General features: G+C 41.5%; 1 protein-coding gene across 2 annotated transcripts in view; it reads left to right on the top strand.

Moving 5' to 3' along the window:
• LOC148897986 (nuclear factor of activated T-cells 5-like) overlaps positions 1-12278 on the top strand; it is a 42561-nt gene that overhangs the window by 16489 nt on the left and 13794 nt on the right. Inside the window, exons 1-4 of one of the 2 annotated variants that reach the window (XM_088996686.1) lie at positions 4590-4666; positions 8939-9001; positions 9550-10174; positions 11501-11684. In XM_088996686.1, coding sequence (XP_088852812.1) covers positions 9597-10174; positions 11501-11684 — 762 coding nt within the window. In that variant the 5' untranslated portion in view covers positions 4590-4666; positions 8939-9001; positions 9550-9596. Of the gene's footprint in view, positions 1-4537; positions 4667-8938; positions 9002-9549; positions 10175-11500; positions 11685-12278 lie in introns of those variants that run through there. The other variant, XM_088996685.1, reaches the window with a different exon arrangement.

Genomic DNA, 12278 nt, shown 5'->3' with positions numbered 1-12278 from the left:
TATTTGAGTGTTGACCTGGTGTTTCCGTTGCAACTCAATGATTGCATTAGACATGCATATTCCCAGTCCTCGTTTTAACCTGTGCAGGGTATACAACAAACTGCTTTTGGAAAGACAGAAACCCCATTAAGCGTTATTATGACAATGATCTCTTCTTTTTTGTCCTGCGATTCTCATTAGTCAACCAAAACACATATGAAGAAATGTAATACCCACTCGCGAGCCATGTTTTCAAAGCATGCCATCTCACATTTCATTGACACATCCGTTTCTGCCGGTATTGACCAAGAGCAACTCTCACAAGGTAGAGCGTTCACTTTAAGTTGTCCCCACCACGCTTTGGTTTTGCCCAAGCAAAGTCACTTCAATATATCTTTCAGAAACAAGAACGCGGTGTAATGGTCGAAGCCATATGTTTGTACACAAAGGGGACAAGTAGTTCAACTGAACAAATCAGTGGGCAACGAGGGTAATCTGTTTATTTTTGGCTTCTGTCCATCATAAGTGGATTGTTATCCATTGAAAGGACAACAAACACCATTTTTTGTTTCCTGACATTTCGATGTTTTATAGCATCTAAAATACCCAAAACACGCAGGCTGATATTTTTAGTCAAATGCAAAACACCAATAAAAATGACTTAGTGTCCAAAACTGCCACAAAATTAGCTTCAGAGCTCATTTTCAGAAGATTCAGAAAGTCCCGCCCCCTTGTTCATGACGTCACTATTGGTTACATACTGCCTTTCTCCAGAATCAAAACCATGGCTTCAGAGAGTTCAGATTGTGATTAGATGCTTTCTTGTTACTTATCCAGTTATGAATATGATTCAAATAGTTCTGAAGAGGAAAGCATTAATGTTGGCAATCGATTAAAGTAGTCCTTCCGTATCAATTCGAGCCGTCTGGACTCCAATGTAGCGCTCAGAAAATGCACAAGATTGCGCACAACTTGGGCGTCATCTTGTGCATTTTCTGGGACGCTACATTGCAGTCCAGATGCCTTAAAATGACACAGAGAATCATATTCATAACTGGATGAGTAACAAGAAAGCATCTTCTCCGAATCTGAAGCCATTGTTTTGTTTCTCGTGCAAGGCAAGATGTCTTGCCGTGACGTCACAGACAAGGGGGCGGGACCTTCTGAAACTGAAACTTTCTGAGGTCATTTTGAAGTAGCTTTGGGACACTAAGTCATTTTTATTGGTGTTTTTCATTTGACTAAAAATAACAGCCTCCGTGTTTTGGGTATTTTAGATGCTATAAAACGTTTTTCTGATGTCAGTTAGGAACAAAAAATGGTGTTGGTTGTCCATTTAAGAGTATGATTAACGCTGCAGCGTTTTTCTGTTGCTCCATATTTCGTATGTGCACCAAAAACATTGCGCCTGTGAATTGCCATTCGGCTGGCACCCCCACGCCACTACACCCCTTGAACCACAAAGCCAGCTGCAAAGAATAAAAATGGACCAGTGACCTTGTTGCGTGACCAAACCTTTTTGGCATGTGCAAGATCAGCTGCGCGTGCCTCTAACGTGAGCTATTTTAATTTGTCTATAATGCAGTCTAATGTTAGTCCATCCACCTCACGTTTACTTATTCGCACCCACCTTGAAGTGAACTTGTACATATATTTTCTGAAAGCTGCACAAACAAATCCAAAACCTGACAGCAACTTAATCAGCAGATAAAGCTGCCGAGGGTTATGTCAGGCTTTCCAATGATGGCTCTTGATTCGCTGGAGTGTTAAAGCTTTAAGAATTACTTGGTCATCCTTTCCAGACTGAGTGACTGCAAAATGCTAACTTCTTGTCAGTAATTCTGGGTTTAAGTTAGTTATCTTTACATTTGTTTGTGAATTTAAACATTAACCCATGGATAAACTGTAGAAAATGTGTAATTATCGAAGGGGGAAATACTTTTTCAAGCAAGTGTATTTGGCCATTTATTTTATTATTTTTTTTTTAATCATTCACATTTGATAGGATTGTGAACAACACTCTTCTCTGTGCAGTGTTCAATCCAGAACACATTTAAAGGACGGACAAGTTGCGTCCATAATTTCTAAAATCAGAAGACTTCTACTGAGCGTATTTTACAAAGATTCCACCGCATATAGCCATATTTTACGTTTTAAGACTCTCGCTGAATATTCAGGAAGTCTTGTTTTCGAGTTGATGACGATCCCCACGTGACGTCACGTTTGGAACGTCCCTGACCGAGAAAGCGACACACAATGCATTTTGCGGTGCTTTGTTTGGTCTGAAAACTTCGTGTTGTATCCGTGTTGATCGCGAAATAACAAGGAAAACACAAAAATAACGTGATGGTGAATTGTGTGTTGCACCAAGACAACTATTTGATATTTGCTGACACAAATTCCCAGCAGACAAATCAGCCCATTTCCAACGGAGCTTGGGTGCCATCTTCTGCATTTTCTGGGTGCTACATTTCATTCCAGATGCCTCAAAATGACGGAATAACTTCTTTAATCGATTGCAAAGATTTATGCTTTCCTCTTCAGAACTATTTGAATCATATTCATAACTGGATGAGTAACAAGAAAGCATCTTCTCCGAATCTGAAGCCATTGTTTTGATTCTCGAGCAAGGTAAGACGTCTTGGCGTGACATCACGAACAAGGCTGCGGGACCTTCTGAAACTGGCCATTTCCGGTTTCATTTGGAAGTCGTTTTTGAATACTTTGTCATTTTTATTGGTGTTTTTCATTTGACTAAAAATATCAGCCTGCGTGTTTTGTGTATTTTAGTTGCTATAAAAGGTTTTTCTGATGTCAGTTAGGAAACAAAAAAATGGTGTCGGTTGTCCTTTAAATCAACCTAAAAGATGCTGATTTGGTCTCAACTGGACGAAACGGCTATGGGAAGTTGAGTGTCATCCGTAGCAATCTTTGTTACATCAAACCGCTCCGGCCCACATAAATAAGAAGCTTCTTGGCTAATGCTCATGAGCATTCCCAGGTGCCATGGTCTCCAGTCGAAGCGTTGCAATAACATAAATTAATCCAGTGTTGACACATCAAATCACATATCGTCCACACTGGTTTCCTCGCTCGTCTGACAATATAGGTCAGATGTCACGGCCCATATTTGGCAAAAGGGAATTCCGGTGTTCTCATTTCAATAACCAAAGCAAATTTCTATTTCTTGTATTGCATATAGATTGCATTCTAAACTCCCATCGACAAACCTCCAATCCTGTCCAGGGGCTCTGATCAAACATCATTGTATCTAACTGAAGGCAGTGAGAAAAACTTTTGGGACCATTCAGGTGTGCAAAGTAGATTCTGCGGGGAGTGCACACACACACACCGCTGTAATTTATAAGTGCTGTTGTTGCATTTTACAAACATTGGCCTTTGGAGCATGATATATCCAGTGCCATTTTGTTGAGAAACTGCAATTTCCTGTTGGTGATAACTAAAATCCCTCTGGACAAAAGCTCACATTGCTTCAGCAACTTTAATAGTAAAACAGATTATATCAAGATCAACAATAGACAGTTGATGGTGCCTTTTTGTATGTGCAAATAACATTAGATGTTTTTAGGATGTGTATATAACTAACACATGTGTGTGTCTGTGCGTGTTTTAGGGGTTTGCCTGGTATCAGATGCGCATGTGAGAAGCATTACCTTTGCTATGTCCATCTGTCAATGGTGTTGCTGATGTCAGTGGAGATCATTTGTCTTGTCACTTTCAACATTATGCCCGTGTTCAGTGATTGGCGGGTATCAAATGACTACTACACATACCTGGCGATGGTGATACACAGCTAAAATAGCCATGCTCGGGTTTTTATAACACCCCATTCTCCTAGCAACCACCAGACTACCTAATCACCTATGTAGGCCATTGAGCAGGGTTTATTCCAGGGGCACCGCGCTGCTTGGTAATGAGTTTCTAGGAATCACGTTGCTGTCAAGTATACAGGAATGCCTCTGTGGGTTTCAAATCTCTAAACCCCTGTATTGGTGGATAATTATATTAATCCTGGGGTGCCATTGGTTGTGTCAGTTTCATCAGGAGAATTTGTTGATGTAGGGAATGTTTTGCTCCTGATGTCCGGGTCTTGTTTCATGCTGTTTCAGTCTTACAGAGTGTAACTTGTGTGACATACTGTATAATGGCAACATACCATGGGGATAAAATGGTTCCTGGTCTGTAGCTTTCTGAAAACAAATCTATGACTGTACAAAAACATATCAACTGTTGCTCCTGTAGAAAAGATCTATAAATTCAAGGTCTTTGCTATGGTTATGGATGATGTGCTATTGAAACCGAGTGAATTCTGCAAACGGAGACAAACCTCTTCTCAATTTTAAATTCCTTTACATTTATTTACCAAGTTTCCAAATGCCCCCACCCCGCTGATTTTATTTAACACAATCATTTATTAGTTATTGATCTGTCACACTTCAGCTCACAGCTCTTGCGATCTCTATTGCAGTGAGTGAGTCACTGTTGCATATTTATTCCTTTTTAAAACATGCTGTATCCGCCTCATCTTTTATTTCAGAGTCTGTATATGACCTCCTCCCCAAAGAGCTCCAGCTCCAGCAGTCATCCACCCAGACCGACTCAACCACCATGAGCCAGAAGAGCGGAGGAGAGGCAGGGCCTCCTCCGTCAGCAGCTTTGGCTTCAGGTGAGCCACTGAATCGACCGACAAAAGGTCTGGGATCAGGTTCCTCTTGCTTAAATGTGCTCCGGTAATTGTAGGAGAGCAGGGGGAAATTTGCCCTTGAAATGTGACTTTAGGCAACTTGACCCTTTCACCAGTTCCCGAAACAAATTAATCAGTCCCCATATGATGCATTCAAATAATCCCTTCATAGCTGTTCAACTCATTACTACTCTTATTTCATACCTGTTGCAGTCATGGTAGCAGCAGCATGGCCCACCATTCATGTTTGTCTTGAGGATGCCGCATTCATCCACACTGCAACCGCAATGTGTGCATGCTGCTCTAAACTATCCAACTTTTCGAAGGGGACTACAGTGATACCTTGACTTCCGAACTTAATTGGTTCCCACACAGTGTGTAAGGCGGAAAGTGTATCCCAAAAATTAATTTCCTATAGGAAACCATTAAAATGACACTAATCTGTTCCCAGGTCCCCATAAAACATAATTTTCTACTTTCTAATTTTCTAAGCCTTAAAACTACACAAAATATACTTTATTTTATGTAAAATACATGTGCTGTGGTACAGTGGGCCTTTGGATTACGAACTTAATTGGTTCCCAGACAGAGTATGTAAGGCGAAAAGTGTGTATCCCAAAAATGAATTTTCTATAGGAAACAATTAAAATGAGACTAATCCGTTCCCAGGTCTCCATAAAATACAATGTTCAACTAAATAAGCCTTAAAACTACACACAATATACCGTATTCTATGTATAATAAATGTGCCATTGTATTGTCATGAAATAAATACACTGCAATGTATAATAAAGTCACTTTATTTACATTTGTGATGGTCGTTGATGGCTCTTAATTGGCACCTGTTGCTTTCTGACTAGTACGGTCTTACGAAACTGAGGCATCACATTATCATTCATCATGTTGATGATTCTCATAGCCACAGTCTTTTCTGGGTGGAACTGTTCAATAAAAGCCTACACATCAACTCCTGAATGGCTTCTGCTTGTCCTCTTGAAGGCAAATCAAACCCTCTGTGTTGAGGACCTCATTATGGTCAGCAACAAGCTCCTCGATGTCATCTGTATCCACTTCGAGTCCTGTAGGTACGAGTCGAGTCCTGTAGCGAGTCCGATGATTCTACGGACCTGGAATAAAACGCGACAAAAGAAGGTGGGCGGGGGCGATCCGTCCAGCCTATCAAGCTAGGCAAAATCGAATGGCACACGGGGGTGCGCCAAGCTCGCAATCCCGCAAAGCAACAAACTTACGCGATCACGGCTAACAATCACCTTGGATGAAGCAAACTCTTGTGCTGGCAAGTCCAAGACACTGGCGAGGCGTCGTAATCATGTCACTGGTGAGGTGACTGACTCGTTGAAATGTCCCAGTATCGGTGATTAGGGGATCAACACGCACACCTCGTTTGTGTTTCTCAATGATCTCCTTCTCCTCGACTGTAATTTTGTTTTGTCTTCTTCGGCTGGCAGAGCGGCGGCCCCGCTCCAGCTGTCAACTCGCACGTGACAAGTAAGGTGTCATTAGTCACGTGAAAGCATCGAGTGAATAACGCCTTTGTGTAAAGCTTTGTTGCGAAGGATGGTAGCAATTGTGGACTTAGCCTATCGGTACCCGGCTCTTTTGTACAATGGTAGTAGAAAGTTAGGCTGAGATTCACATGAAAGCCGTGGTGCGCACCTGTGACGCCACAAACGCACACCTCGTTCGTGTTTCTTAATGATCTTCTTCTACTCGACTGTAATTTTGTTTTGTGTCTTCTTCGGCTGAACACGAGCCTGTGGTGGGGTCTTTTTCGGTCCCATAACAGCAAAAGTACAGTAAAGTCTCGTTATATCGATATCGGATATATCGATAGTCCCGGTTATATCGATACTATTTCTATGCACGCACGGAGAAAATTACATGCAAACAGGGTCGGATATATCGATAGTCCCGGTTATATCGATATTTTTTCGGACTCCCTTGAATATCGATATAACGAGACTTTACTGTATCTGTAAAAAAACTCCTTGGAGGCGATCGACGTGTGCATTCAGAGAAAGGGGGTGTGGAAAGGCAGGCCGGCTGGAGTGCTTTTCGGTCATGTGTTTAGGTGTTCTTCCGCCAACGATTACTCCACCAGCCGTGGAGTGGGGTGTGTATCGCGAAAAGTATTGCTTAATCCAATCTTTAATTTTCATAAATTTAACATTCGTAAACCAAAAGGTTCGGAAGGCAGGGTGTTCGTAAACCGAGGCCCCACTGTATTATAATTAAAGAAATAAACTATACTATATAATAAAGTCGTTTTATTTACCTTTGTGATGGCCATTGATGCCTTGATGAAATGGAGTGGCCGGTTTCATCAGCATTAAACACTTGATGAGGAACGTAGCCTTCTTTCACCATCTTGGGGAATGATCCCTTGGAGGTGCTTTGTCTGCGATAAGTTTACCTAGTTCCTCATCAATTGTGTTCTGTTTAGCTGGGTTGATAATATTTTGCATCAACTGTACAGATGGCTTGTGCGAATTATTTGTGGAGCCTGATTGATGGGATATTTTAACCTTGCAGTCTACACTCTGGCTTTGAACTATCAAAGTTGAAAAGATTCCAAATGTCACTCTATCCATTGTCCCACTCTGTGTTGTCTGCCTGTCTTTTTAATGTTTAAACCACCTCCCTCGCTGCTGCGTTCTTGACCAATCACATGGCTTTAACCGAAGACTGGGGGCAGGGAATAGATGACAAAAAACAAGCCGGCTGTCATTTTCTTTTATGGAGAATGGCCTTTCTCTCTCTGTCTGAAACCCCCCGACTGCTGCGTTCTTCACCAATCATGTGCGGCTTTAAGACAGGGGTGCGGGGAATAGAGGACAAAAAAAAAGTCCGCTCCCATTTCCTCGTTAGGAGAACGGGCTCGTTCGCGAACGACCTCACTCATTGTGGCGCTCCGTCTGTATCCTGAAAAATAGTTTGTATGCCAAGGTTAAATTTTATAAATGTAAATAAATGTAACGCTCGTAAACTGAAAAGTTCATAAGCCAAGGTGTTCGGAAACAGAGGTATCACTGTATTACGAATACTTGGTGACATTTAATAATGCTAATTGTTATTATTTTTTAAATGTATGCATATCTAGTCTGCCAGTGCCACATTGGACTCAGCAGCTGGCACTACCAGTTGTCTGAATGATAATATAAAGGTGGCAGAGGTTCTGTATTAACAACATTTAACATTTTCCATCGAGCTTGGTCACAGAAATAAGCATACTTGAAAGTCGAGGTAACAAAGTATATGTTGTCATTTTGACAATTGGAGGCACCCACTGGGTCTCCAGTCTTGCTTGTGGCTGTTCTGTCTGTCCTGCCTTCTCAGCCATGACATATTTCATCTTAGAGCCTGTCCTGGTTTTTGGTGAAGCCATGATTTGGTCGCTCCCTACTTGGGCCTCGGGTCATTTCCATTTCGAAAGGCTCCATAATAACATTTTTATTAAGGCCTACATCGCATGCATCATTTCAACTCTTAAACTCAAGCAAAATGATGTCTACTTACTCAAGCTGTTGTTCACTGACAGGAACTCTAACAGACTTTGTCATTTCACTCACCTTTTTTCTGCACGTCTCCCTTTGATCCTTGCGCTGGATTTTTTTTTTGGGGGGGGGTGAAAATAAACATTTGGGTCATCCAATCTTACATTGCAGAGAAACATCAATGCAGCATCATCTGCCTGCGCAGATCAGGACACATCACTCTTATTAGTGGCTGTAATGTGTAATCATGTAGTTTGTGCCAATGTGCTATTCTTTCAGTTACCCACACACATACTCATCTTTCGGAAGTTGTCATTGTAGTGTGTCAGCTTTTTAGAAAAATAGTGCTTAAAAACAAATCAATGTGTGGTTCTCACTTCCATATTAAATACTCAAAGTTTGAAATTTTAACTAATTAAAGTTAGATATCTTACTCTTCAGAGAAGCTGCCATTTTGAATGGGAATGATTTTAGTCTGGAATACTAATGCAAAGTGGTCAACAGCGTTGTTATTGAGACAGCTGCACTGTTAATGAATCTTTCTTTTTCTAGCCTGACCCTAAACAGTGCTGATCGGAAACATGAGATGCTGTAGAGTCCCTCTGAGGATCAGGAACCTAATGAATGCTTCAAAACATCACAAAGCAGCACTCCCTCCACAATTTGAAGATATCTAATTTACTAAGTCTTGAATGATCAGCTCTCTTGTTGCTCATTGGCTGTCTCGTTTTTATTGCAGGAAGTTCCCTCTGAGGCAGGGAGTGTCTGCATATAAAATGGTCTGCAGTTCACTGCTCCATAGGTCAGAGGCTTGTTTATTCTGTCTCTATGGCTACGCTCAGTCCCAACAAAATCTTCCAATTGGCATGCACAAAATACTTTTGACTACTGAATGCACATTGCACAAAGTGTAAGATAACCCTGGCAACCCTGGAAAAATTTAATTTGACTCCACGTTACTAGCTTGCAAATTGGGCTATAGTTCTGACCAGATTTTGTTAAGTTTCTTTCTGGCAATGTGTATGTACGAATTTATAGTTTGCTTTTGTTTTTGTAAACGAAGCATGTCAGTTTTGTCACATTGATTTATGGGAAAAGGGGTTTTGTTGGAATCAAAACATTGTGGGACCTATCGTACCCTTCTCAACTTTAACTTCAGAATTTGTGATCAATGATTGACAGCCCTCGCATGCACAGTGAGGGCATAGGACCCATAACATTCTAGAAATTACAGTTGGGAAGAGGGGAAAATCAATTCAACCCTTGTACAAATTCAGCTGCTTGAGTGGGGCTGCTAGCCTGCTTCGTGTCGATCTTCCTTACTGACTTATTTATCTCATGCTGCTGCAGATGCAACGTCTTCCACCTCCAACCCCACTGCTTCCTCCTCCTTGGCCATGGGAGTCCCAAGCTCTGTGGGCACGTCCTCCTCCAACCATCTCAAGCTCCCCCAGCATCTCCACACGGCTGGAGGGGATGGAGCTGTCGTGTCAGAAGTGCAAGTCATGGAGGCAGGAGTTGCGTCTGCTCCCAACAGGACCAACAGCGGAGCAGGCGCTGCAGTTGGGGATACTGGGTCAGGGGTCTTGTCGGGGCTTGGAGTTCAGCAGCCTCAAAACACCCCATCGAAGCGGAGACCGGTTTTGAGCATATCCCCGCCACCTGAGGATCTGTTTGATGACAGTCAGATGTCCTGCTTAGAGGAGCCCCCCATAGCCAGCGCACTGGGTCCAGACTCCGAGCATAGCAGTAGCATGTGGGCTGATGACTCCGTTTCCAACTTCAGCTTGGTCAGCTCCTTCTCCTACAACGACAACACGGAGGTGCCGCGCAAGTCCAGAAAACGAACCCCTCGACAGCGGCCGGGCCCCAAGCCTGCTCACCCAGAGGACAGCATGGATGTGTTTGATGCTGACAGTGCCAAGGCGCCTCACTTTGTCCTGTCCCAGCTTGGCCCGGACAAAACAGTGACCAGGTGTGTATTGCAGTCCTTAGATACTTACAGTCATTAAATACATAAAAGGCACCTTGACCAAGCTCATAATGCAGTTGACTAATCTAAAAAAATGTTTTTGAACAGAATTGAAATATCCTTCATCCACTCCAGCCCACAAAAATGACTGTTTTTATCATGAAAAATTGCACCATATTGGAAAAAATTGAAAGCGGTCTATTCAAATACTTTTGTTGTATAAACACAACTTGATGATTAGTATGCAGTTAAAAGGAACATGACCACTTTGTCCGTTGTATGTCTTTATTTTGGCTTTTATTTTTATTAGTCATACAGCTTTGCGTCCCAACTTCGTCACTCCAAGTGGCAACACTGACATACACTTAGGTCTTGGTTATCATAGGCGGTCTGGGAGTGCTTGTGCGGACCTAGCACATTGCTCTCTGCTAACCAGAAGGCTACCAAGTGTGTTCACATATAAAGCTGGGAAGAGGTACGAGGGGGCTTCTGAGTCCAAATGGCTCTGCCATTGTATATATTGGCTGGAGTGCAGTGCTTTTAAAATGAACATTAACTGTTTATATAGGCTTTACAATGATGTGTGGTATATTATTTGGTCAAAGTGGTCATAGATTCACAATGCACCATCTAATGGTTGCAAAGAGGATGTCGAACCATATCAATACTGGAAGTGTATGTATCGTAGTACGGTAATTTGTTCAAAGATCCATCACATGATAAATCATTCACTTCCTATTGCATGCTTTTGTATTAATAAAGGGGGTGACTAGCCATTGATATGTTTCTTTACATTAATAGTACACACACACATTGTCCAATTGTGGTATGCTGTATTCACGAGGCCCTATGAGTACAATAAAAGTGTTAAACAACATATTTTAATGCATTTATTTTGTTGAATAAACCTGGAATACATAACTACTGATGTAATTCATGCATAGTTTTCCAATACCAAATGTTATACTTTTAATTATCGGATTTCTTGATTGGGAATTTCTGTCAAAATAGAAACATGGGTTCCCATAATGAACATTGACAGAAGTCTAAATTGGTTACAGTGGTTTCCCATTGGATAATGGAACACAACTGAAAAACAGTTTCTGTTCATTTCAGTCCCTTTAAATGTGCACGTTTTTGGTTAGTTTTTCATTTTATTTGTTTATTTTTATTTTTTTAACCACTTGAATTTCATCATTTTCTGCAGCGTGCCCACATTCTTGCAAGCAAATGAAACGCCAAACTCAAAAACACCTACATTATAGATCTTGGGATTCAAGGTATGACGAGTGATGACATATGTAAATTAAATTATTTTTGTCATTTCAGTTCTCTTGAGTCTGGGACCTCAGTGAAGAATGGCTCACTTTCTACTCAGTTCCCTCAGAAAAGCAACGGGAAGGAGCTAAAAATGTTGGTGCAGCCTGAAACACAGCACAGAGCCCGATATCTCACTGAGGGCAGCCGAGGTTCTGTCAAAGACCGCACACAACAGGGATTCCCGACCATCAAGGTTGGACAAGAGAGGCTACTCAGTACATACTGTCAATAATAATAATACATTTCATTTATAAGCGCCTTTCAAAACTCTCAAGGACACTTTACAGTCACAGGATATGTTTTCTACGGGTGAGCAGCGGCAGCCACATGCGCCAGCGTTCAATAGACACATTACTCATCACACAAATACCAAGTCTAACACCAATGTTCTTTGCCGAGCTTTGTGGTGACAAAACCCAATTTTAAATTTGATTAATTTGCATCATCACATGAATAACTTCAAGCAGGCAGGTGGCTTGACTCAACAAGGAGTTGTGCGATGTGGTTTACAGAAAGAGGTATAGATAGATACACACCTGTGGTTGTGTAGAAAATAAAAAAACACAGTAAACTCCTGTGTGATATTAAAAAAAAACTGCAATTGTGGGGGGGGGGGGGGCATAAAATGTTTTTAATAGAGAAGTATACGTGTAAAATATTTAGAATAGTTCATTTTGATGACACAGATTGGATCTGACTGATGATTCATTACTATTTTTTATTTTGTGATTGTGACCGTTGATGCTTTGCCAAGGTGCACCCTGAGAAAATAGTTATTATTAATCAG

The sequence above is a fragment of the Hippocampus bargibanti genome, linkage group LG05, assembly GCF_051943395.1.
Source record: "Hippocampus bargibanti isolate YZ-2025 linkage group LG05, ASM5194339v1, whole genome shotgun sequence".
NCBI lineage: Eukaryota > Metazoa > Chordata > Actinopteri > Syngnathiformes > Syngnathidae > Hippocampus > Hippocampus bargibanti.
This window is presented reverse-complemented; position numbering and strand designations above follow the sequence as displayed.